The sequence below is a fragment of the Polistes fuscatus genome, unplaced genomic scaffold, assembly GCF_010416935.1.
Source record: "Polistes fuscatus isolate 324 unplaced genomic scaffold, CU_Pfus_HIC Scaffold4, whole genome shotgun sequence".
Taxonomy (NCBI): domain Eukaryota; kingdom Metazoa; phylum Arthropoda; class Insecta; order Hymenoptera; family Vespidae; genus Polistes; species Polistes fuscatus.
The window spans coordinates 520,791-547,082 of record NW_025113118.1 but is presented as its reverse complement, the minus strand read 5'-3'; the positions used below and the strand labels follow the sequence as shown (position 1 = coordinate 547,082).

The following is a 26,292-nucleotide window of genomic DNA, read 5'->3' as shown; positions in this document are numbered from 1 at the left end:
AACAAGCATTATTTTTCTTCTTCATTATGCAAGTACAAGTACTAGTGCAAGTATCTCGATTATAAAATTTCATCGAATCACGGAACATACGTATTTCGTGGCATATAATGAATCGCGGTGGACACGTAACGCTCTTACCAATGCGAATTCATGCAAATTGTATAGGCATTACTTAACTAATAATTCAATCGTCAATTCGAGCGAAGCTTTCGATCACTTTCGAAAAAGCGAACGCGAATGGAGGGGTTGGAGGGTGGGATGCAGATGAGCTGACATAGTCGACCCCCAAAGCGGATGTTGGCAGTCTGCAGTTACGTAGACAATGGTCCCGTGCCATTATGTCCGACGAATCCTAAAACCCTATAGAGTCGTCCTTCTCTGTCTATTATCCGACTGGTGGCAGGCCACATTGTGTATCCGGCCTGCCACGAGACCTCGACCATTGTCGGGCCACGTAATTATTCGCAAATCTTCCGCTCGTTGCTGGTTCTCTCTCTTCCCTCCTCCTCCCTCTCATCCTTCTCATTCTCTCTTTCTCCTTCTCCCTCTCTCTCCCTTTCCCTCTCTCTCTCTTTCTGTTTCTGTTTCTCTTTCTCTTTACTTTATTTTTTTTTAAAGTTTAACGATTTTAGCTATCTCTTATCCTCCAACAGTTTACCGTATAAGAAATTATTAAACAATTGCGGGCCTAAAATAGAATTCCTTTTAGATTTAATTATTTCTTATTAATTAAAATTATTATCATTATATTAAATATAGCCACACATCGTAATAAACTTATTAAAATATTTAATAGTAAGATAAATTGTATTTAGACTTTGTATTTAACAAACAACACAGGAAGCTTCAATAACGATTAAATAACAAGTCGCATACATTAAGCTTGTTGCATATAAAGTAGGAAGAATGGAGTCGTCGCACAGTAGAGGTGTAAAGAAAAAGCGTTTAAATATTCGTACGTATATACATATGTACGTGTAGCTGTAATATAAAGTGTCGTTTAAATGAAATATGAGTAGAAATAATTAGCAAAATATAGTATGAGTTTTATGAGACGTAAAAAATATAAATGATAATGTATTGTTCGATTGGACTAGCATTACGTGAAAAATCGTTACGAGTCAAGCGATTGCTAAAGCAAGTATAATGTATACGTTGTATGTACAAAGCTCATATATAAGTTAAAAGTAACGATGATGATTCTTTTAATGACTCACCAAGGGATCATCTGTGTCGGCTTTTTCAAAATAGTAGATAACTCCAAGTTTTTCATAGAGATTTTTAACCAGTGGGTAGATGTCCTTGAATGGGTTCTTAGTGCTGAAGAAATCAAGATCGATATCTAGAATATATGGTGTGTCCTTCTCCTGTAAGTACTTTCGCAAGACAGAACTGATCGCACCAATATTATCGGCCTGAAAAGAAAAATAAATAAAAATTATATATCCATGTATTTACAGAGTGTTGAAAAAAGTTGTAATAAAGAAATAAAGTTATACTATGTGGGATTGGAGAAAATTTATAAGTAAAAGTGTAAATAAGTGAAAAGACGAGAAACGGTTCACGAAAATCACGAAATCCGTTGCTACCCGCGGTGGTGCGAAGTGGGGATTTCTACCAAAAAGGTAGTTTAAGGTGAAGTACGCCCGAAAGAAAGGGATGATAGGCGGCAGGGGGAAATAGTATCTAAATATAGATAACGAAAAAACAATACGATATGCTAAAAAGAAGATACGTTACGTTAGGAAGAAGTTAAGAAGACATGTGATGCTAAAAGGTCAATACACGAAGTTACATTACATTATTAGGCTAAGAAGATACGTACAGAAGTTAGTTAGTAATTCAAAAGCTAGGCAACAAAACGATTGTAAGTTAATTATAGACACTTACTTTATTTTATTCTACTAATTAATTATATATATATATTATCTTGTACATATATTTACTTTCATCTTTTCTATACTTTAAAAAGTTAATAAACACTTAATAAATAAATTATTAACGATAAATTCAAAATTTAAAAAATCCTACAACTATGACATCGTCATTTAACAATAAGATTGTTCATTTTATTTTCGAGCATCCCGTATAAATACTACATAGTCGTTCTCTAAACAAAATTAGAAACCGGTTTATTTGGAAATCGTTTCGTTTCTGTCACGGTTCTATTCGACGTTAATTTACATAAAATTGCATTTTACGCACGGTCATCGCGCCGTAAAAGAGTTTCTTTCATAGATATAGAAAAGAAATAAAAAGAAAAATTATTTCTATCATAGCGCGTTTCTCATCCTCGCCACGAATCTCGTCATAGGTATGTAGGTTACGATTTTCTCGAATTTTATCAGTGGGATGAAGTGTAAAAAAAAAAGAAAAAAAAGGAGTGACGATAAAAGAGAAGAGAAAAAAATAGGAAAAAAATAAAAAAAAGAAAGAAAAAAAAATCGACAACGTACCTCTCGACGAGCATCCCTTCGCCACCCTTTCAGCCCAATTTACGAACTGAGTTGTACGCGAGGGATGCCGACGCGTGCGATAGAGAGAACATTGTTCGAGGCAGGCCAGAACCGCGATACAACACGTATACCTATGTATATAGGCTGGACTTTTTGGTACGCGGAAAAAACAATGACTGCACTCGAATTAATCCTGTTAGAATTGATACTCGGTACGGGGAACTGGATCGCAATTTGCATGCGTTCACAACAATGAAATACACAAGGGCGAATTTTAGAGGTGATCGAGCAGGGAGGGAAGTAGGAGAGAGAGAATACGAACCTGGTTCAGGACTCGAAGGGATCGGAGGGGGATGAAAAAGTCAACGATCACCATAGACAGTGGCTCTCATTGAAATTTTACAAAATCGTTTCCCTCTTTCTAAACAAATGCACGTAGATAAATGTATGTCCGATAAGTATCTTACTAATAAATAATTTATCGATAATATTTCGTAGTTTTCAATTATTATTGATGAAAGAAAAGAGAAAAGATATTTTTGAATATTTTTAAAGGTAGAATATACCATTTCCAAAAATGATCTTACGCCAATGGTGTTCATTTGCATTTACCTAACCTCAGCCTTGTCCCCTTTTTTCTATCGTAACTAAAAGAAAAAAACGACGGGAGCGAAGAGAAAGAGGATGGAGAAGAAGATGAAGAGAGGGAGGACGTAAGGGAACGAGGACGACGAAAGAGGAGCGTCAATTTTTGTTCTTTTTTCTTTGCCACGACGACAATGTCCTTCCCGTTCCTTTGCTACGAAGCAAAGCTCTTTCTGACCAAAACCCGTTTCCCGTTTATGCGAACGAGCCGAGTAGGGTGATCCCAACTGGATGCGTGGAAGGATAAAAGGAGTTCGCGAAATTCTCAGCTCGATTTCTTACCAGAAGAGAGTCCTTGTTTCGCTTTATAAAAAAAAAATTTCAAGATCGAGAAGAGTCAATAGGTCTTTTTCACTATCCTTACTATCCTTCCTTTTTAGAACATTTTTTCATTTTATATCAAGATTTCGAAGAGAAAAGACGACAAATTCTAATTCATATTATAATTCAATAATAAATAGAAAAAAGGAAGAAATATGTATAGAAAGTTAAAAAGCAATACGACTGCATTGACGTTAATGAAATAGGATAGGTTTGACTTCTCACAATCGATCGTACGAGTTCGATGGAAAAACGCGTGCTGCTTTTTGGAGATAAATTATCGTAAAGGATGAAAGAGACCAGTAGTAATTATGTGCACGAAGGTGGAAACGGCGAAACGAATTTCTTTTGAATTCGACCCTCTATACCCGATACGAATTTGTTGATGGTTCTTTTACAGCTTTGGGATATATCAGTGGAATTTCAAGTTTATCAGAGAACCGAAAGAAAGAATATATGTATATTCAAAGAGTTTAACGAGAAACTAATCGTTATTTTTGAAGTTCAAGATCGAGAGTCTTAATTAAATACGATAAGTCAGAAGATAAATGATGATAGACAAGTTTGTAAAGCGATACGTCATAAACAACGAACAAAGGAAAATAAGTCGAACGGAACAACGATCACCTTGGACAGCCACGTGACTTATAAATCGCGCAATTGCATCCTTATCTCCAAAGTGGCAAGTTATGACGGTACATTATGAGTTGCATTTAAATACGCAGTAGTAGGCTCTAATGAGTCATAGGAAAATTGAGTAATCCTCTTTCCAGAGTATGTCGCAAATTGTGTCGGACGGAACAAAGGAAAAGTTTAATCGCCTACGGGTGTCTGCGTTTAAAACATAATATAAAAATCCGACAAATATCCTTTGACTTTGCATACGTTTGGGACTTTTATCTTGTTTTGCGTAAAACTCAAGTCGATTATATTCTTTATAATTTTTGCTAAAATTAGAAAAATATTGATCTTAACAATACTCGGTGACACAAATATATAAATTTCGAACGATTTACGAGTGGCTAACAGTCGATCGCATCACTGGTCTGTTTTCGATTAAAGCATATATGGCCATATGTAAATAGATTGTATTCTCTTGACCCGATATGCCGTCGATTATTGTGCTTTACCGAACGACTACGAAGCGAAACGAAGCGTTTACTGCGAACCGAGTTCTTCTCGTCGATAATCATCGTCATTTTTGATACGTTTAATGGAGAAATTATAGCGTCGATTTGTGAGTAGATGGAAGCGTTAAAATTACGAACGGCGTTAAACGACAATGACGACGTAGACGATGACGACGACAGATGCAAGCACGATAGAAGACCGAAGAGAAACGGTATTGTGCACTGCCGCGCTCACACGTACGTCGAATTAGTTTGCTGAATGGAACAAGAGAGAACAGTGGGCGCGTTAATTAAAACAATACCCTGTGGTGTGACCAGTTGCCACGAGAGAATTCGAATTTGGCGCGTGCACATGTCGAACTTTTGCCTCCTCCCTCCTCCCTCCTCCCTCCTCCCATCAAGCCGCCCTTCATTCTTTCTTTTACGCGTGCAAATAGAAAGGTCCTACAATGACAATGGCTTCCGGCGATCTCGGTGAGCTTTGGAGAAACGTTCGTGCGTGCTTTCAATCGGGATTTGTCCCTGGGCTCGGAGATTAGAGACGCGACATCGGACCCGTATAGTACGTCCGCTCGTAAACGTAAAAGCTATTCGATCCCTACGTTTCAAGCGAAAACGTTCAAAAGGTGTCTACTACTTTCTTCTTTCGACTCGAGATTTAGTTCTCGATTAAACAAATAATCGTTTTTTCTATCAAATTAGCATTGTTGTCTACCTTCGTTTATGACTATGCATATTCCTTCTTCGTTTTCTCTTGTTTGTGGCAATTCGACAATAATATATTGATTTATTTCATTATTCGTATATTCATTAATTGTTTATGTCTTTCTTCATATTATTTCGATAAATAATATTCGTTCAATAAAGAAAATAATAATAATAATAATAATTAGCGGACACGTGAATAATTCGTTTTTAGTCAAAAGAAAAGGCCCCAGAGGGTGGTTGGTCAAAGGGAAGGGCCAGGACGTTCAACCGCGTTCGCGAGCCAGCACGTTTTCTAGAAAGACCTTAAAGAGCCGCCCCGTTCAGTATGCAAGCTCGGTATGAGTGCATCCGGTGCACGAACGCGCAAGCTCGGAAACTCACGTTGCATTATGTATCCTGCTGTCGATACGAGGCAGCACGCGTCACTGCTGATGATAAGAATAGAATAATAGAATTTTCTATAAGCCTCGGCGCGACGAACGAGAAGAAGAAGAAGAAGATGCAAAAGTAAAAGAAAAAACAGAGAAAGAAAGAGAAAGAGAGTTAGCAAAAGGAAGAAAATGATAGGGACCCCTCTTCCGGTCTGTCCGATCGACGATTCGAGTCGAACGTCTTCGACTTTCTTACGGATTCGCGTATATCTCATCCAAGGATCTCTCGTCTCTCGACGACTATTTCATCCGTCCTTCTTTTTTCCTTCCTGGCACGGCCGGTGTCGCGATTTAAAATGACGCCGCTTCGAGATTTCTGCGAGAAGATGGAAGGAAATAAGAAGAAGATGAAAAAGAAACTGCATTTGTTGTTCGATTTTTTCCAACGAACTCTCCTCGTTGTCCTGCGGTTGAGTATGAATGTGTGGAGGAGGAGGAGAAGGAAAAGACGAAATACATATATGTATACATCACGAAACGGGACAGAGAAAAAGGGAAATACTAGTATTCATCGTGTAAACAAAATCTCTTGACGTCCATCATTACACGTTCTTTTTCTTCTCTTCTCTTCTTTTTTCAACTTGCGAGAAAGAAAGTTTATTACATTCTGCTTTACTCCATCGTTTATAAATCATAGAGGGAAGAAAAAAGAAACAAAGAGATAAAGAGAGAGAGAAAGAGAGAAAAAGAGAGAGAGAGAGAGAGAGAAAACGTTTTGCGGTTTGGCGAGAATGGTACGAGCAGATATAATGGCTCGCATTTATTATCGCGGAGACGAAAGAAACTTTGTTGTCAACCGATTTCTTTCCGCCTTCTTACTCTAAGAAAAATCATTGGAATGTAAATTGACTGATAATCGTCATTATTTTTTATTATGATTGAAAGTGAATGAACAAACAGATGTACACATATTACATATCTGTTTCCATCTTTATATAGAAGTATAACGTTAGACCGAACGACGGAAGGCAAATTCTCGATCGGACGATCGAGCCACTAGCCGTGACATCGATTACGTCCGTCGTGACCTTTGATTCTTTAATCGATGACTCGGCGCGCTGAGTGCGAGTTGGGACACCGTGCAACGAGCCATCGACGTAATACTTTTGCGGACACCTGTAGCGCTTCTGCTCGAGCAAAGCGTCGACTACCTGTTATTAGCGGACCACGAGCACGCGACTGACTGTACGACGAACGACATTGTCTCGGTTCGTGGCATAATTAACACTCGTGGTATCAATTAGTACCTTTTCGCCTAGACGTTTATCTCTTTTCTTTGTAGCTCAACTTGGTTGTAACTTGTAATCAACATGAATATCACATAATTATTAACAAACAGTATACATTTTTTTAAATAAATAACACACATATATGGGAAAATCCACAAGTTAAATGTAATGTAAGAATATGGTTGCTATTGGCTGTGTTTGAGGAATCCGCTTCTATGTAAGTACGTTCCTTCAGCAAGGCATGAAGCACTGACCACTGAGTACATACCAGCAGTCGGCAAAACACAGAAAGAGTAAAAGAGAGAGGATAAGGAGAGAGAAAAAGAGAGAGAGAGAGAGAGAGAGAGAGAATGGGAGACGATGGTGGAAGGGGAGGAGGAGAAAAGAGAGCTCGTTCGCGGTTGCAGATGCTGGCGATAACGCGTATAAAAGGTGTATCTACATTTAGTTCGGACAGGCAGCACTTTATTCGCTTGGCGAGCGCTAACAAGTGTTTTCCATCGGTTTAAGCGGCGCTACGGTGCTTTTAGAGACCCGCCGTGGTGCAACCGGCCTGCTGCGAAGTCGCTCTTTGCGCGAGCGTTGGGTGCGAGCATTGGGTGCCGCCTTGGAAACGGTCCCACGGCCGGTTTTCGTACGTATGCGCGTAGGTTGCCAGATAGATAGGTGGGTACTGTCGCGCGTAATTGGGATGTCGGCTTTACTCAAAGAGAAAAACAATGAATGAGGGAGAACCAATATGTGCCTCTCTTTCTTTCTTTTTTTTTTCTATGCGTACGAGTACATATATCTTAAAATCAATTTATTCACCGTTATTATTTTATGAAAGACAAGTCGGAAACAAATGCAAACATATTAATGTTTATTTCGAAAATTTAAAAGCAGCTATTAATCACATGAAACATTGAATTAAAAAATTATCTCTCTTATATTTTTCAAAGATGTGTATTTATCTGACTTCTTTACTTTTTCAGATCGTATTAACATGAAAAAAGAAAATCCAAAAAAAAAAACAGAAAATAACTTTTCCCAAGAGGCTATAAAGTAAATGATCGGCAGAAAGTATAGAAGAGAAAATAAGATAAAGGAAGAGAAGATGGAACGAAGAACGTAACGCTCGACATAACATAAGAAATAAACACAGACACACATATATCTGGCCGTTGAATCTAAAAGAGACCGGGGAGAAGATTCACGGTCGTGTCCATGGCGTTTAGTTTCTTCTTACGTTGGAGCGCCGTAGATGTTCGCACGGGATTCATGGCACTCGTCATAACGCAGAAGCTTGGGCTTGCTATCTGATTCGCATTCGTTATTGCCTTCACTGTCTCTTTCTTCTTCTTCTTCTTTCTCGTTTTCGTCTTCGTCTTCGTCTTCGTCTTCGCCTTTAATGCTCGAAATGTTCAAAAAAAAAAAGAGAAAAGAAGAGAAGAAGATAGAGAAAGAGAGTGGAAGAACGTTTGATACTTTACAATCGGCGGCTTGCGTGCAGGAAGCGATCGAACTCACGAAGTCGAAGAGGTAGAAAACGAAAGAGAGTAAAAGAAAGAAAGAGAGAGAAAGAGGGAAGAGGCTCCTTAGTTTGATGGGGGAATGCGACATCGTCTTTGGTCTCGAGAGGATCACGATTCGGTGACGTGTGGCCGGTCCCTTGCAAGGATAACGTCGTGTATGACCGCATATAAACGTAAATTTTGTCGTCGTGGCTTACAGCCTGTTTGTGGCTTAACGCGAATGGAAACGACGAATAGTCGCGCCTCGATAAATGCCATTCGCAGTAGTCTCATCTATTTTGGTATTATAAGAAACATGTGTAGATTTTTTAAATAATACTTTGATGTTAACAGTATAGTGATTTTGTAATAATTTTGTAAAGTACAGATATAAAACAGTTGTTTGCTTTAGAAAAAGGAAAATTGCATGTTTCGATAATCAAAGATTTGAAGAGGAAAGGCCAAATGCAGCTACACCTTGAACCATTATTAAATGACGAATAATAAATCAATAAATCTTATCATTGAACATTTATAGGAGAAAAAACCACACACATCGACGCTTCCTAACAAGTTACACTTAATAATCTATGTATTGAAATATGTATAGCTAGATATTTCAGATGCATAGTTTATCGCTAAGTTGGCTAGAAAGGAATCGATATACACGAGAAATTATACGGTACAGTTTTCTGTTAAACGGTTTTCTAGTAGCTCTAAACGGTAGCTCTCTTTTTCGCTCGGTCCAAGCATAAGATCTCTGTGGGAACGTAAAGAGAAAAAGATCGAAAAACAACCCTTCTCCTCGTAAACAACCCTGATCGAGCAGCGGAATCTGACTCGTTCGATCTATACGAGCTCGAGGTTCGATGGCGCTCGAGCGAATCGAGAGCACGTTTGGCTCCTGCCCTCGAATATCCTGAATCGTGTTAGGAACGATCGTGACTCGGGCCGTAGCACGTACGACAAAACGAACTTTGACGCTAGACGTACGCTTCCTCTTATCTTACAATTTGATCTCATTATTTTCTCTCGCTAAATTTTCCTAACCATTTTTCTCTTTCTCTCTTTCACTACCAAGAAGAGTAAAACATAATAAATTCCATCAAAGATCGATAGAAAATAGAGGTAAAAAATAAGATAGGTTTGTTTGATAGAAGAAAATATGATCAAAAGTTTGCAGTCTGCTTTTGACATTTTTAACGAAATACGAATTAACGTAACTTACTTGATGATCGTAATTTAGCGGTAATAAAATGTTTAACGATGCGACCTTTTTCGATTCGATTCGAAGTTTTCTCAGTGTCAATAGACACGAGAAGTATCCATCAGTATATTTCTTTCTCTCCTCTCTCTCTCTCTCTCTCCCTCTCTCTATTTTTCTCCTATCATTGTCTATCTCTGTCTTCCTTCCTTCTCGATAACGAGTAGCAACTTTAAGGTCTTTACGGTGTCATACGGGTTTAATGCCTCGCGCACGGTGGCGAGACGTGAGCACAGATAGCGAAGGCGCTATTTAATTAACGATAATAGCTCGACCTAACAAGAACTCCGCTCTCCTTTTCTTTTCATTGTCTCTTCGTGATGCCGCTCGACGTACGTTCGTAGAAGACCCTCCTCTAACACCACTCCCCCTCAACCTCCCGCCCTGACCCTCCTTCGGCCACCCTTTCTTACGTTTCTCCACTCTCCTCTTCTCTCTTCTTCGAACAACAGTACTCGAAGCTCGGTGCTCTTAATCCCCATCTTATCTCGATATCCTACTACTGTAACTAACGCGACCGATACTAATGTAAGATTCGTCTTGATGGAAGGAGACTTTTAAAACGTTTTAGATACTGTCACGAAGAATCCTTCTTTTTAACCCTTATAGTACCGAATAAAAATATATTTGTTGACTACATTTGTGAAAAATGCTGACAACAATACACATCGTTGTCCATGCAATATTCGTAATATAAGTGTACAAATGTTATTTATAGTTTATATTAAATCAAACTATAATCAAATTGCAGTATTTAATAAATAAATACAGTTTTTAAAAAAGATAAGCGAATTTTAGACTTTTCAAAAATTATTGAAATTCATTTGTTATTATTATATCTTTCCTTTATTTCTTTCTATTGTATATTCCTTTTTGAATTTGGTAACTATTATTTCTTATAACATTTTTCTTACCTTTTTCTTGAAACTTTATTAAACTATAGTTTTTTGGATCAATACTAAAAAAAGTTAAAAGTTTTTACCTCTGGCTTTGATAAATACAGTATTAGATCAAACGTCTGTATATATTTTTCTTCTTGGGAAATTAAATATCAAGAAATACTAATGAGATCGAAGCGTTTGGTGTAGAAATTCCTCTCTCTCTCTTTTTAGGATAACAATGTTCTTGACGAAGAATACTCGGAGAATAGTCTCCCGAGATTTCTACATTTAAAAGGTAGAAATGGTTGGCTGCGGCTACATCATGCTCTTTGTCGCCTCGTACCGACGCCGACCGCAATGAGACATAAATTGCAATTAGCACCGGCCAATCTTCTACGGGGACGTACCCTTTCGTGTACACATACGTTCACTCCCTCCGTTCTCTTTCGTAACCGCACCTTATCGAGACGTGGTCCCGTTATCTTAGTTCGTTTGCCGACGTTCGATGAAGGGCTTCGCCCTTCGTCAAGGCGATTTCTATCTAAGAGATATCTAAACTAGCTTCTTCTTCTCTGAACGTTCTAAAATCGTTAAGATCGATATCTCGTTGTATCTTCTATAACAGTAGATTTAATCTAAACTCGACATATATATATCTGTACTTATTATTTTTACATTTCAGAAGCAATAAATAAGGTAAAATTTATGATAGATTCGTTCGACGTTTAATTTTTTTTTGTAATTATTTTTGCCTATTTATCTTTTTTTATCTAATCTTTACAATATATTCGACTGTGGACATTCGGTAAATTAGTTTAACGATTTGGTGATTACAACACGTGGATGCTTATCCTATTGAAAAAATGCCAAAGAAATTGCCTAATTTGTAAGCGCAATTGTGTTTACGTTTTATGTGGAAAGTGAACGAATTAATATAGTTAGCGTAGAAGAAATCGAGTATATTCTACGTAGTCTTCTAAATTAGTTGAATGAGTATATTTTGACGTAAATGATATCTTCTTACATTTAAAATTCTATTTTTCAACAATAATTTTCTCTAATTATATAAAATATATTATGTATAATAAAATTGTCATTCTATCAAATGCTGATATAATTAAGATTTGAAGCTTACTCTAATAGATTCGTTATATAAAATGAGTGGAAAAATAACGAGACAAGATAAACTGATAATATTATTACATGTCGAGGGAACAAACAAATGTTCCTGGAAACTAACGTAATATACAATTTTTAGATTTCTACATTGGATAAAAATAATCAGGAAAAATAATATAATCGACTTGCAAGCAGTAATGTTTCAGTATATGTATGTAACGTGCTACATAGTACAACCGCTACCCTCTCCCTTTAGAAGTTACCTTTCGCTCAGTGCGCACTAGTCGTCGACTCACCGCACCGACTTGTACCGCCTTCGCTTTTCGCAACCGTTCTAAATCGTGATTTCCTAAAGGTGTAAAGAACCCGGACAACAAGAGTAAACCTCGCCGTGGCTCGAACCAACGCTTTAGGCTTCGTTTGCACCGAAATGGCTTAACTTAAACACGATATACAACAGTTAGTCCTTCTTCATCTTTTATTCTCTCTTTATTTTTTTTATCTCTATCCCATTCATCTGTAATTATTTGTTCATTTTTTTACATTTTCTTTGAGTCAATTATTATAGATTTTAAATCCAAATCTAGCATTTGATTTGCGACGATTCTTAAGAATTGACTATATAATTTGCAGACATATGTGTTAACATTTTGTAATCATACATCGATGAAATTTTCTGAAAACTTTGATATATTCCATTATTAAAAAGTAAAGATTGTAAGGAAATAAGTTGTTTTATTTGTTTTTTATTGAAGATTAAAGTAATGTGTTACTGAATTAAGAAACATTGTTCGGATACTCTTATTTGGAGGCAAGCAAATTACCACATAAACAATACATACAGACATTATAGATGGTATAGAAGGTATTAAGATACTTTGGCATACATAATATGGTAATACATCTGTTAGAAAACGACTCGGTTTGCTTTCGTTCGTTGGATGACATGCGCTTGATCTCTTAAGAAATCACGAGTGGAATGTATAATTTTTTGACCGGCTTGTGCGGTCCAATGGACGGTAAGATTAAAGAGCGTAGGTGCAAAACACAAGGATATTTGCCAATGCAAAAGGGATAAACACGTTCTCTTGCGATCGGCTTAATCCGTTCGACCTGATTTCTCGAAGGATCGTGGGCGTCTTGCGCACGCGCACCTCCTTGTTCTTACGTTGCCATTGACACGACTCTAAATGAATTACCCTTCATCTTTTTATTTCGTATCCACCGGTTAGACGCGTCTAGCTAGCAAGAGAAAAGAAATGAAAAAAAGAAACATAAAAGGAGAACATATTTGAAAATGTTTCAAGCTACTTAGGTACTTGTTTAAAGTCTGTTTAGTAATTCGGTGAAAGTGGTGAACGAAGAAGGGGAAGAAAAAGAAGAAGAAAGAGAGAAAGAAAGAAAAAAAAAGAAAATAGAAGAAAACCAGATGGCACCGCGCCTTTTAATTTTATCGATAAATAAAGTACCGAGTGGCAATATAAATCCGATCGACGAGTCGTTATTAAATTCGCGGCGAATTGAATTTCACTGTTAGTCGTCGCCCTTCCTTAGACGAGGAGGTGCTACTCAACTTTACATTAAAGTTCCTTTTCGTACAACGTCCTCGTACTTTTACTTCCTTTTTTATTTCTCTGAAAATTTTAAAGTTTTCTAGAAATTTTTCTTCCGCTCTTTCTCGACCAAAGTTTACGATAAGATAATTATACGCACGCGTACCTTTCTCAACTATGAAAAATAATTTGAACGAAAGAAAATGTTAAGATTTAATTAATATTTGTTCTTTATTTTATCATTTTCATGTTATATTATCTTCAAATAAATTAACAAATATTTGTCATTTTTCATTTTTAGGATAATTTCTTGGATCGTCCTAAGAGAATATCGAGACGCGTTTAAAAGAACAAACCATAAAGTGAAATACATACATTAATCACGCTTAGCTCATATTCTTATGCGAAGCTCGTCATAATATAAGCAACTAGAGTCTTGAGGCGAGGTGAAGAAGGAAAGGCAAGGCAAGGCAAAGTGAGTCGAAGCGAAACGATTCGATTGGTCGAAGAGGAACGCACGCGTACGACATGCGAGGAGTATTCTCGGTGCAGCTGCTTCGTGCACGAGGTTGCGCCGTACATGGAGCATATTTATGAATTAACATACAATGCGAGTGTTTATTAGAGATTCCTCGAAGGTTCCCACCTCGATCGTCACCTTCGCATTCGCTGAAACCACGATGTTTTTCTCTCTCATGAGCTTTTTGCGTGACGAGAGCTCGCATTAGATCTGATACTTATCAAAAAAGCAGATTCTTTGTTTCTCATTAAAAATTCAAGATCGTTGATATATTTCCATGGAATTTATAAGGTTTTGACGAACGAACGTAGGAAAAAAAAATATCTTGAAAATATGTTCGGAGTATGGATGAAGCGATTAAGTTCAGGAAAAAAAAACTGTATATTATAGCGTGTATCATCTAACTGGAGAATTTCTTCGAATCCATACTTAACTAGAAACGGGAGAGAGAAGTAAGGTCGCAAGTGGGGGCATCGCGTGAAGTGGCCGAAGAATCCGAGTCAAAGAAGAAAGGTAGCTTCCTCGGAAGCGGCGAGTCGCAAGAAGGAACCGTATTCCAAGACGAGATATCCCGAAGAAAAGGGGACCCATTGGGGCCGGCCAGTCGTCTCTTCGACGCCCCTTATGGTATAGGAAGGCTCATTCGCATGCGAGTTCATCGTCGGCGGTCTTACTTGGAAGAAAATACGCAACGCAATGAACGGCTGTGTACGAGTAACCGGTATAGTAAAAGGTTCGACTCTCTAAAAGTAGAGAAACCACCATAGAAATTCTTTAGATTTACGTGGTCCATCAGAAGCCGATCAGTTTTTCGAGTTAACAAACGTATATTGATAGCCTTCATAACCTTTCTTCTTGACTACGGCGATTAGACTTTCTTCCTAGTTATGGTCCACGCCTCTTTCTCACGACATTAAGGTCGCCCCCGAGAAAGCAAGAGAACTACAACGACTCGATAGTGGGACGTTGATAGATAGTGCTTCTTAGACGACGTTTCTCCGTGATCGTTCGTTAGCCATTGGTTAGTTGCTTTATACACTTGAATCTTCTTTGACCGAAAAGTTTTCTATAGAAATGCTTAAGATCTCGCTTACGTGGAGTAAAAATGCTCGAACGAATCCTGAGAATTGTTCGACATTAACGTTCCGATCGAGAATAAGTATACACGAAAGAAGACGTTCGACAATTTTTCTCGTTATCCTCTTTTCTACGATGATTTTGACTATTCATTAATCTTCTTTGATGTTTCTTACTCCGTGTAAAGTTGTTCCGAAAGTAGGAAATGAATGTAGAGTTCACGATCGGTAGAGCAGCAACGTGAATCCGGGCTTGTTTAACGGCTGCTAGGTACCCCCCTTGTTCATCCTTTGAAATGATACACGATCAAACAACGTATTACGTTAGACGAGAAATACTCGGTACGATATTTGACGTATATAAGCTTCATTTTATGAATCGTAAATACGTCGACTCGCGTTAAGTGTTTGCTCGTAAGTACTGCTCGCGAAGAATGTTACACCAATGATACGGCCTCGTGTTTAATGATCTTTTTACTATTAATAACATCCATTTCTATTCTACAATCGGTCACAACGTCAAGAGAGAAAAATAAAATACATCGTGCATCCTTCGATTAGATATTTTATAATTAAGTAGGTAGAGGTATAGTTATGACGATAATCACGTGTCCGTAGGCGGACAATCGCAGGACATCGAGGACGAGGTGGTCGTCGCTTTGCGTTCTAGAGAAGGTGGGTGTGTAACGGCTGTTCTAAATGCCAGTTATGCTAAACGAACAAAATCACGTAGGAGATTTTTTTTTCCAGCATCGAGAACGATAGCCTCGTAAATGATTTTAAGGTCATCTATGTAATTATGTCGCCTGCGATCTCGAACACCCTATCGTTGGTTAAAAGTAAAGGTCAACGCTTAGAAAATCTTATTAACGAGAGCATTCCATCGTGATGGATCCAATTATACGATATGCAACGATTATTTCTTACCTTTTGTTACCTTACGCAAGAACCGTCACATTTAAATGTGTCTGATATTTTTTCACTTTTTTTAAGAAAGATAAGTTTGATCATTTATCGAAAGTATAAAAGTTAGAAAAATATTATATATATATATATATATATTTTAAACATTTAATTATAATAGAACAATGACAATTTTTCTGTAAGTTCAAGTTTTCTACTTTGATTGATAACCAAATATAAAATTTGGACAATAATATAATTACTAAACATATTTAACTATTTTAAAAGAACTCGAAGATAAGAGCGTGAAAATTCATATTCGTATCACCCATGTATTTCGGTAGCGTAAAAGGTATTTGTCGATTTACGTGGCGAGAACTCTGGAAAGATACTCCGAGGAGCCGCCAATATTGATATTGCTCTTGGAGAACACGCAGTCAGGGTTCGTGTCCTCTCACAGTCCCGAAGGATCTTCCGACGTGCGAGCTGAACGAAGGGACAGGGTGACACGACGTCGACAACAAGCAGCGAAGAAAAAACGGAAGAAGAAGTGAGAGAAACGGAGAAAGAAAAAGAGAAAGAACATAGCCTCTTCTTTTCTTTGAATGAGTTGGTTCGAAGGAGAATCGTAGAAGCTTCGTTAAAGTGCAGAATAAACAGAAGAGAACGAGGGGTGAATTCTTGAAGGACATTGCGAGAGGACACGCGACGATGTATATCTCTTTGGAACCGAGTGTGCATGCCATTGTAAATTCTCTTTCTTTTTCTCTTTCTTATGTTCCTTTGAGAATGCGAGATCGACCTGCCGACGTCAATTTACACTTTGACCTTTTAATCTTAATTGGAAGTTTATCTCAGTGGACGGTATTTATTTCGATTATGATGGGACTCAATAATTAAATGAACAAAGTGTTTTTCTACTTGGTAAGAATTAAAACACTTATTTAAGAAGCCTATTTCTTTAAATTTAAAAAACTATCAAAGTATTTAGGTACGGCATATATACGTCCATACACAATGTATATTAGATTACTATTAATCTTTATTTTCTATTCTGTTAGAGCAAAATTCCAATCTGGTTTTTTGGCGTCATTGATGAATTACCCAGGGTTTACCTGTATTCCTTTTCAAAAATTTCGCTCTATAATCGCATTACACCTATCTTCTTACGTTTACGATATCACGACACCTGTTAGACTCATTGGATCAACATCTTGCGATGTTCTCCACTTTGTAATATTCACTTTTATCCCTATCGAAAGTAGATGTTTTCCGAAAGTTAAATAGAGTCACATTATTTAAAAATGTCTTTTTTTATTTGAACTTTTTTTAAACTACGTATAGAGTAATAGTTTTTCACCATTATCCCTAGTTCTAATAACAATTCAATTTTATAAATTGTCTAACGATTATTTCAGTCATTGTGGGACGAAAAAATTCGAACCGATTTGAAAAGCGATTCCAATGAAATTCAAGAGTTATTACCAATCGGAATTTTATAGCAAGACTTCGAGCTCGTAAAATCGGTCCCCAAGTCGACGAGATTAGCGCAGAAAGTTGGCGAAGCACGTAGAGCGGAGGGCCGAGCGTACAAAAATTTCTCTTCGCGTCGTTGTCCATTATCGTATCGGGTATCGACCACACGCCGCAATTTCTGCCCACCGGGTCACGTCCAGCCGCGAAATCGGTATGCGGAAGAGAAAATATCGATGATTATCGCAATGCGGACGGTCGTCGTTTCTGCCAAGACGATGCGAAACTAAGCCTTAAACGTACAACATATTATAGTGGTGTTTACAGAGAGTAGCGGTCCTTTACTTATTCATTTTTTTTCTATCTACTTTCATCTTTTATCGTCAAACGATCGAGTCCAAGATCGATCGATTCGATGGGTGCCATAGCGCGTGTGTACTTTGATGTCTGACTTATCCTCATTACATACTACTTTATCTAGAAATTTTCTTGAAAATCGACTAAAGTTTATTAAGAAAATCTTCGACTCGCGAGAAAATTCCTTCAATGTTATTGTTTAATTTTCTTCATTTTTCGATCGTTATCGAAGAAAAGTGTTAGTATAACCACTGAGAAATCTGTCAGCGAGCGTTAAAAGCGTGTGACATTCGGCTAGCAACTGTGAAGAAACATCGAAAGTGTTGGCTGATTTTCTTTGAGGATATCAATTCAAGCTTCAAAGTCGTCTCAATTACGGGAGCCCTGACAGTAGTACGATGCGGGGCGAAATGTTGAAAAGTTTTGTCGGACAAATGTACAAACCGTATCCGTTGAGATATGATAGAGAAGAGAGAGAGAGAGAGAAAATGAGAAAGAGAAAATGAAAGAGAGTTCAGAGTGGTTTGAAACCGGACAAACGGTGCACAAAACACGAGAGAAAGAGAAAGTAAGAGAGAGAAAGGAAGAGAAAGAAGGAGGGAGGTAGGAAAGGAGGGAGGGAGAGAGAGAGATGATGATGATGAACGAACAGAAGGATGAGAAAGTGAGAGAGAGAATGGGAGGAGAGTGAGTGAAAGAAGAGGTCACCGACCTGGTACGGAAATAGGATCGAAACCTTAGGTAAACGCAACTTTTCCTTCGGTCCCTCGGTTCGGCTTGTTCGGCGCATTTGGAAATCCGCCAAAGAAATCCAGAAACGACGTGACGATTTCCCTTACTCGAGGTGGTTCATGCTCGGCGTTTCTCAATCCATTAGCGCGAATCGATGCTGCATCGAGTCTTTCCTGTTAATTGGACGACTTCGAAAGATAATACTACGCGATATGTATCACTCAAACATTGACTCATCTTCGATTATCTTCGTTTATGCTTTATGTTTTTGCCTTTAGAATTTTCTTGATAGACCGTTCATATCGAATAAGCTTAATAAATGTCTAGGATTTACAGATTAAAAGACTATTAAATATCAATTTTATTTTTTGGTTAAGTTTCTTTTTTTTTTAAAACGAAATAATGTTCTAATTGATAACAATTCCGAGATAACTGACGATAGTTGATTGGTGGTAATGTCGTAGAATGAAATATACGATTAAAATTATGCGTTGAAACACGGCAGCAACTACTTTAACACACTCGAGAGATCAAAGGCAGCATTATTACCTTCTCCTCCAGGTAGTAACATAAAAGGGGTACACTATTATCAAGAAAGGTAGTAGATATTAAGATACATCGTGGAATATATCTGTTTTCGACGTTGAACCAGTGCTCGTACGGGAACGTATGTATTTCGTAGAGGGAAGAAATTCACGAGGATTAAACCGAGTCGTTTCTATCCCGGATATCATGACACGTTTCGCCTTGTCCGATCATAAACGAGCGTTAGAGGTTCGTTCATGCAAATGGTTCTTTCTTTTTCTTTCTTTTTGTATCTATCTCTTTCTTTTCCCCGGAATAAAAGAGAAAGAGAGGCAGAAGGATATATACTCGTGTAGAATCTGAATAGAAAAGTAGAGAGAGAGAGAGAGAGAGAGAGAGAGAGAGAGAGAGGGAGGGAGAGAGAAAGTGAGTGAAAGAGAGAGAGAGAGAAAGAGAGAAACGTAACGTATGGACTTCGTTACTGGCGGTAAATGCGGTTTATCTACGATGCTAAGGACTCTTCCTGAATAACGCCGAGCGAGAGCGTTCTTCGACTTCTATATTACACGAAGAACTCATGGAATCCTGTACGAGGACATGTTGGCGAAGAAACCAACCGCCATGGCGGGTCATCGAACGAACGGAGAGACTTTAAACTTCTGTTGTATATACACGAGATAGAAGCTGGCCTAGCACCGATCTCTTCCTGGACGATGTAGATTACCTGAAGAGCATCTCTTCTTACAACAGATACCAGTTACGTGATAAGCTACTACCGTATGACCTCCGAGGTCATTTTCTTCTGGATCCTCCAAGAGACTCTCGTATTTCGGTATGATTAACAAAAAGTCTCCTTTTTATAAGATAAAATGTTCCTTTCTATTAAATAATAATCTGTAAATACAGATATATGAGATTTATTGTTAGAATTATCAATTGTGTTCGAAGAATACTACGTATTCGCAATCAATGATTCATTTTACTATTCATGAAGATACAATACAATGCCATTTAAAGATCCTTTGTTAAGGGGTTATACGCAGTTGCGTGGCTCAAAAAAGACGTCTTTTTATGAATTTTTTATAGGAAAAGTTTTAACTTATCAATTGTAAGTGATGGTAATTCAAATAGAGCCTACTTTTAAGAATACAATAGCGCGTCGATCATGTAAAAATATTAATGTGCACCGCTCCTGTAGATGATTTCCTGAACGTCCTCTAAAAAAATGCGCTTGGCGGTGATCTCCACTTCGGCGTTATTGATTAAACAAAATAAAAAAAAATAGTGGATTCTTTTAAAAGATAGATTAATGCAGGTATTAACGGGAGGAATATTAAAAATTTTGATTTTTGACAAAAAATGTTTCGTTTTTGACTGAAATTTTCGCTCTAAATTGTAAAAAAAAAATAGTAATAATTTTTTTAAATCTTATTCCTTCCGTCAATACCTGAGAAATATATCTAAGAATATTGTGTAAAAATATAAGACAAATCGATTAAATTATTTCTGAGAAATAAAGATCACCGACTTTGAAAATATCGTTTTGAGAAAAACGCGTCTAAAGTTTCAAAGAGACGTTTACACATAGTTAAAAATTTTTGTTTGCAGCTTACATAAAGTGAAGAATATTTGCCGGATCAATTTGAAATTTTCAGAGAATATACTTAAATATATGTACATTCCGAAAATGCAAAAAAAATCGATTTTTTGAAAATTCTAACTGCGTATAATCCCTTAATGTATTTATTGAGAAAAAGAAAATAGGAAAAATGTTATTTGGAAAGTGAGTGTTTGCAAAAATGAAAGATATGAAAGGATTTAATCGCGAAGAATTCGAGACTCGTTAAGACTGGCAAACAGAGAACCGATTTTCGAGTTCGACGATGTTCAGCCTATTCGAGTCGTTTCGTTCACGCTCGGAACGATCGTGAATTTCGCGCAGCCTGGCTTGAATACTTTAATGGAGTCGTTAGTTAAGCTTAACTGCCGCACTCGGCGCCAACCACGCTTTGGATTCGATAAGAGCAAGTAAGACAACGACGATGTAATGTCCTAAAAGCAACGACCGGACGTTTTCGCGCCGACCGAACACTTTTTACTGCTTTGAAAAATGTAACAAGTACGAGCGAAGCATTAAGAAGGAGAGATCGAAAATATTAACTCTTGCTCTCCGAAACGATCAATTTTTTTCATTGGAGAACACAACTCTCGAAGTATCTAAATGTCGTTTCATGATTTTTAAGTAAACTCTATCTTTAATAAAGTATATTTTAATTGATCATCGAAATTACCAGCTTAGATAAAAAATAAACAAAATCAATGATGTTTTAAAATCGTAACTATCACCGAAAGTGAAACTGATCGATTCCACTTTAAAGAGAGAGAGAGAGAAATTTAAATATCGAGGTTCACCGATCGGTATTCAATGCGTGATCTTTCCAATTTCATCCAATCCAAGTCCGCATTCCGGAATGTTACTTTTACAGCTAATCAATTGGTGAAGAAGATTGTAGGTATTTATCAAGAGTATCGTAATGACGCGTCAGCGTCACTTTTAAAATTATGATGGCGACGTCGTCGACATTACGACCTTTTGCGCCTTTTATGAAGGAGAGGAACCTAATGGGAAGCCGCTAATGGAGGACCGGGCGGCGACCTTTTGAAAACAATCGATCGCCATGCCGATCTCGGTCTTTCTCTCTCTCTCTCTCCCTCTTCGGCTTACAGGAACGTGCCTTCCGAGTGAAAGTCCCCGTAGCATTGGTAGCATTCCGTCGTTTCTTCACAGATATATACAACACCAAGCTAAAGTGGGTCAGCTGCAGACATTGCACCACCTTCCTTGCAGTCTATCCAGCTTCGTTTCGTAGTATCCCTTTCGTGGTTCTACGTCCTGTTGGTTGCTAGATCTTCGATCACGTCTTGTAGTTTGTAGTTTATCCGTTATTTCAACGAGAACAACGAAACTTTGGAGAATTCTTTACGAAAAGGGATAATTTCATTAAAATCGATTAATCAATATATTCATGAGAATTTTTTTATTTCGATAATGATAGCAATAACGGTCAAAATTTACTAAGAAATAAAACAGATCAGTTTCCTATTTGAAATTTTAGACCGATTGGTGGGCTACGATAAGCCACAAGGAAGGATCAAGGAAAAAAGCTCTTTGATGAAATTACTTTGAGACAAAATTTTTATATAATTTCGTAGAAAAGGTAAAAAGATAGAAGGAAGAGGAAGTTGCAGAGTGAAGAGTTATCACGTACAGGTAGGTAGGTACCTATATCAACGAAATTGTTCCGATGCAATCTCATTTGTTGGGATTAGTATCTAACGATGGCTTTTTGATATAGATAAGGTAAATGCAAAAACGCGCTTGGTCTATTATAAGGCGTAATGTAAAATTATCAAATCATTTGCGTTTCACGAAATATACGTTCCTAACAATTCTACAACATTCCTGCTTATTCAACAAATTTGTAAAACCAAGCAACTGTGAACAAATTCGTCTCGTTTTTTTTCTTTTTATTTACTTTTTACGACGAAATCATTTCGACTTTGATAAAGAAAAAGAAAAGAAAAAGAAATTATGTACGAATGTCACGTTGATCACGAAAAGTCATGAATTTTGTTCACGCAAGCGATAAAGTACCAACGCGTTAAACTCTAAATCCAAAGTTACGAGTTAGAAAAGAAAGAAAGGTAAACCGAGAACGACTCGATATTCTCGAAGGAAAATTATACGAGCGTATTCGATGTGAGGGAATGAGAAGAGACGGCCCCAATCTCTATCTATCTATCTATCTCTCTCGTTAACTCTTTCTATCTCTTTCTTTCCTTCTCCCTTCGCTTGTAGTCGTTGTATATGTCTCGGCGTGACTTAGAAAGTGCTTGTGCTATCTTGAAGTCCTTGAAGTAACTGTAATAGCATCACACCTATCGTTGGAAAAATAAAGAGAAGGAAATAAATCGAAGTGGATTTCAAGAGCTCGACAGGTACCCTTCGTTAACGTTCGACGCGTAGGAAGAAATGTCTTGAATTTATTATCTCCGCGGCGCATAGACAAATGTAAATATTCTGATGGAAAAAAGAGAAGGAGAAGGAGAAAAAAGAAATAGTTATTAATAGTCGCGATAACTCGTTTATGCGATTAGTTAACCATTTATTTTGTTCTATTTTACACAAAAAGATTAAATGACTTTATTTTACATTGTAGAAATTATCATCGATAAGTATTTCTTCGTATATTTTCTTTGATCTCATTTCTAAAATTATACATTCTGTACCTCGTCGTTATATTATATCGTTTCTTAACGACGGAGGTATAGTAAATTAGAACGTACGACGAAGATGTCGTTCTTGACGATACGTTAAAACGATTCGTGCAAAAAAATCAAATCAATAAGTACGTACGATCCCAGTGAAAACATTGATAAACTCGATGATTCGATGTGGACAATACTTAAAAAACTGATTAATGGTCCGTCCTAGTCGTCCGTATTGCGTTAACGAAATATTTTTAATTAATTTAAACCGCGTCTCGGAACAAAATTGATGCGAATAAGATTAGTAAAGGCTTTAAATTTACGAGTTTCTGGCGTGCGATTATAATGTTCACTTATGTTTTTCAGAAAGCGTCCTATTTGCCAATTTTGATATAGCCTATCCGATTGATCTAAACTACTATATTAAACATCAAAAAAGAGAAAAGACAATAAGAGAAACAAATTAATAAAACGAAAGAGAGAGAGAGAGAGAGAGAGAGAGAGAGAGAAAGAGAGATAAATAAAGCAAAATTAGTAAGATCGTCAATCAGTAAGCGAAATATAATTGTTCTATTTTATACTTGATGTATATAAGCATGTTAAGAGGATAGATTTCTTCCCTTCGCGAAGCTTCAAGCACACGCTTGAATTTATACATAGAAAATTATCTTAAAATGTAGAGACCAAGTGGCAGTGTATCGACCACTGCGAACGAACGAACGAACGAACGAACGAACGAACGAATGAACGTTGTGGGCGCTCGTATTCACGAAGATAACCGTAAACAGGAACCGGTTGTTGTTTACCAGAATGCGCTGTTCTTCGAGGTTCGTTCTCGCGCCTTAGCCATTCGCATTCGCTCTCTAAGTCTTGTGAAGAAAATTCTAAAATATTTATAGATCTTCTTGAGGTTCAAAATTTGGATATCGTTTTATCTCTAAACGTCGATCATCTCACGGAATCGTCCGCAGGATATTTTAAGTCGGTAAGCGTGAACACGAAAGGAAAGGCAGAGTGAAAGGTTCCTGATAAAATCCTGTTTGAAATAAAATCGAGACATATGTATGTTTTAAAATTGATTTCCTATTTTGTGATTCCAATACAGTTTTCAAATTGTTTCTATGCCAGTCGTACGCAAACCGACGAGTTTATTTCATAAGCCAACCGGTATTGGCGATCAAAATACATAAACTAATTGCGGACTGAGCTTTGTATTTTTTGTTCGATTAAATTACGATCTGATAATTATGTGTGTCGCTTAACAAACTTAAATCGATACGCATGAGAAATACAAGGTTTAATGATTACTCTAACAATTTAGCAATAAGTGAAAAAGATGAAGGTAACAGGTAGATATAAAAATAAGAGATAGATTGATAGATAGATAGAGAAAGAAATAGAGAAAGAAAGAGACAAAAAAAATATTAAATGAAAAATTAACATTACAAGCTCTACCACGAACGATCATTGATATTATCACGTATTAGCGATTTTCGAGATTTTAACGCGAACGCGGTAAAATCTTACAAGCAACTTTATACATCAGTACTCGATGTCGAATCAGGTAACGTGAGAAATCAAACGACATAGGCCAATAAATTTATGGACTTGAATGAAATGTATTAATCCAACCTCGATTTTAAATTTTATGAAATAAATACGATCTATCAATTTAATTTCACGCAAACAGCACAAATCTGAAATTAACTTTCAAACCAGCAAATTTTGTATAATTTTAATTTCATTCGTTGATAATAAATTATCATAAAATGATAGAAGCATGTAATCCAGTGAAAAGTTTTTAACGATACTTTTCGAAAATATTAAGCATAGAGAGAATTCTCTCGTCAGGAGAAATCACAATGGCTTTAGGGCAAGATTTCTTGAAGAAATAGGCCGAGGCCGAGGATGAGGACAAAGAGAACGAGGATGACTAGGATGACTAGGACGACGATATCTTCGTAAGTGTAAATTCGATCAAAACGCCGCTGGTTGTACGGGTTGGAACACACAGATAGGAGCCACTTTATATTAACTACAGGGTTCGTTACGTCGGTAGCGCGATTTTGATTTGCAGCTATTTGCTTCCTATTTTTCCAGACTTCCTAACGCGTTTTGCATTTCACGCGACACGAAGTCGACGAAGACTATAGTATATAACTACCGGCCGTTCAATTTGCGAAACAAGCAGATGGAAAACCAGCTTCGACTTAAAGAAAAAGATAAGTAGGAGATTCCAAAAAGTTATAAAAATATCTTCAGAACGTTAATTTACAGTTTTTTTTCTCCTTCTTCTTTTCCTTTCCGACGTAGGAAGAAAAATGTTTTCGCATTAAAGTGCCGAAAGCCAATGATTTTCTCCATCTCTTTTCTCTAGAAGACTGGAAAATGATGGTTATGATGTCTACTGTAATTTATAGTTAACTCCTTTAACGAACGAGCCGTAGGTAAGACGATGAACGAGTTTTAGCTAAGGAAAAAGGAATGAAACTCGATGATTTCCCGATGCCCTCGTGTTCGAAAAAAAAACTTGTTGGTTCGTTATTACGCCAGCATAGGGTACTTAATAAGAATAGATTTTGTGTGAAATAATTATCCGAATTTATGTAATCTACTTCCGAGGATTTATTATGTCGTAACGATTTCTGTTGCAGCTGATGCAACAACTTATTATGGATCGCGATTAATCACGTGCGCCATGCAAGTTAATCGGGTTAAATGGTAACACACGTCCGTCTATGCTTACGTAATCTTTCGATAATCCTGACGCAAGGACTTCAAAAAGAGCCTCGTTCGGACGCCTACGAGAATCATTCGATCTTTTAATAACTCGTTTTTGAATGACCAGATAATTTTGATCTTTAATATACAGCTAAACGATTCTTTACGTTTTTCACGCTTTTTATTATTTTTTTCTTTCCCACGTCCCACTTTCTTCGAGTTTTAGGAGAAATTCATAAAGTAAGAGAAGGAAGAAGAAGAAGAAGAGTAATAAAACACGAAGATAAAATACTTTGTCATTACCGTCCTATTGTAATCTTCTTATGGCGAGAAGTGGACAATGAAGAGAGAAAAATAAGAAAGGATAAAGATACACCCGTTGGTTTGCATGTCGCGACAAAGTCCTGTAGAATCCCTTTGTCAAGACATTGCTCTCGCGTCTATGTGGGTGCCATATGTTGTCGTTTATAGCCCTTTAAGTCGGTT

The 26,292-nt window shown here is 37.2% G+C and overlaps 1 protein-coding gene and 1 long non-coding RNA gene across 3 annotated transcripts in view; one reads left to right on the top strand and one right to left on the bottom strand.

Moving 5' to 3' along the window:
- LOC122521273 (UPF0489 protein C5orf22 homolog) overlaps nucleotides 1–26,292 on the bottom strand; it is a 443,816-nt gene that overhangs the window by 136,912 nt on the left and 280,612 nt on the right. For both annotated transcript variants that reach the window (XM_043641860.1, XM_043641862.1), the window contains one exon: nucleotides 1,218–1,415. In XM_043641860.1, coding sequence (XP_043497795.1) covers nucleotides 1,218–1,415 — 198 coding nt within the window. The remainder of the gene's footprint in view (nucleotides 1–1,217; nucleotides 1,416–26,292) is intronic.
- On the top strand, nucleotides 6,639–8,468 carry LOC122521281. The gene is made up of 2 exons (XR_006304726.1): nucleotides 6,639–7,586; nucleotides 7,895–8,468. It is a non-coding gene; the product is annotated as an uncharacterized LOC122521281 (long non-coding RNA).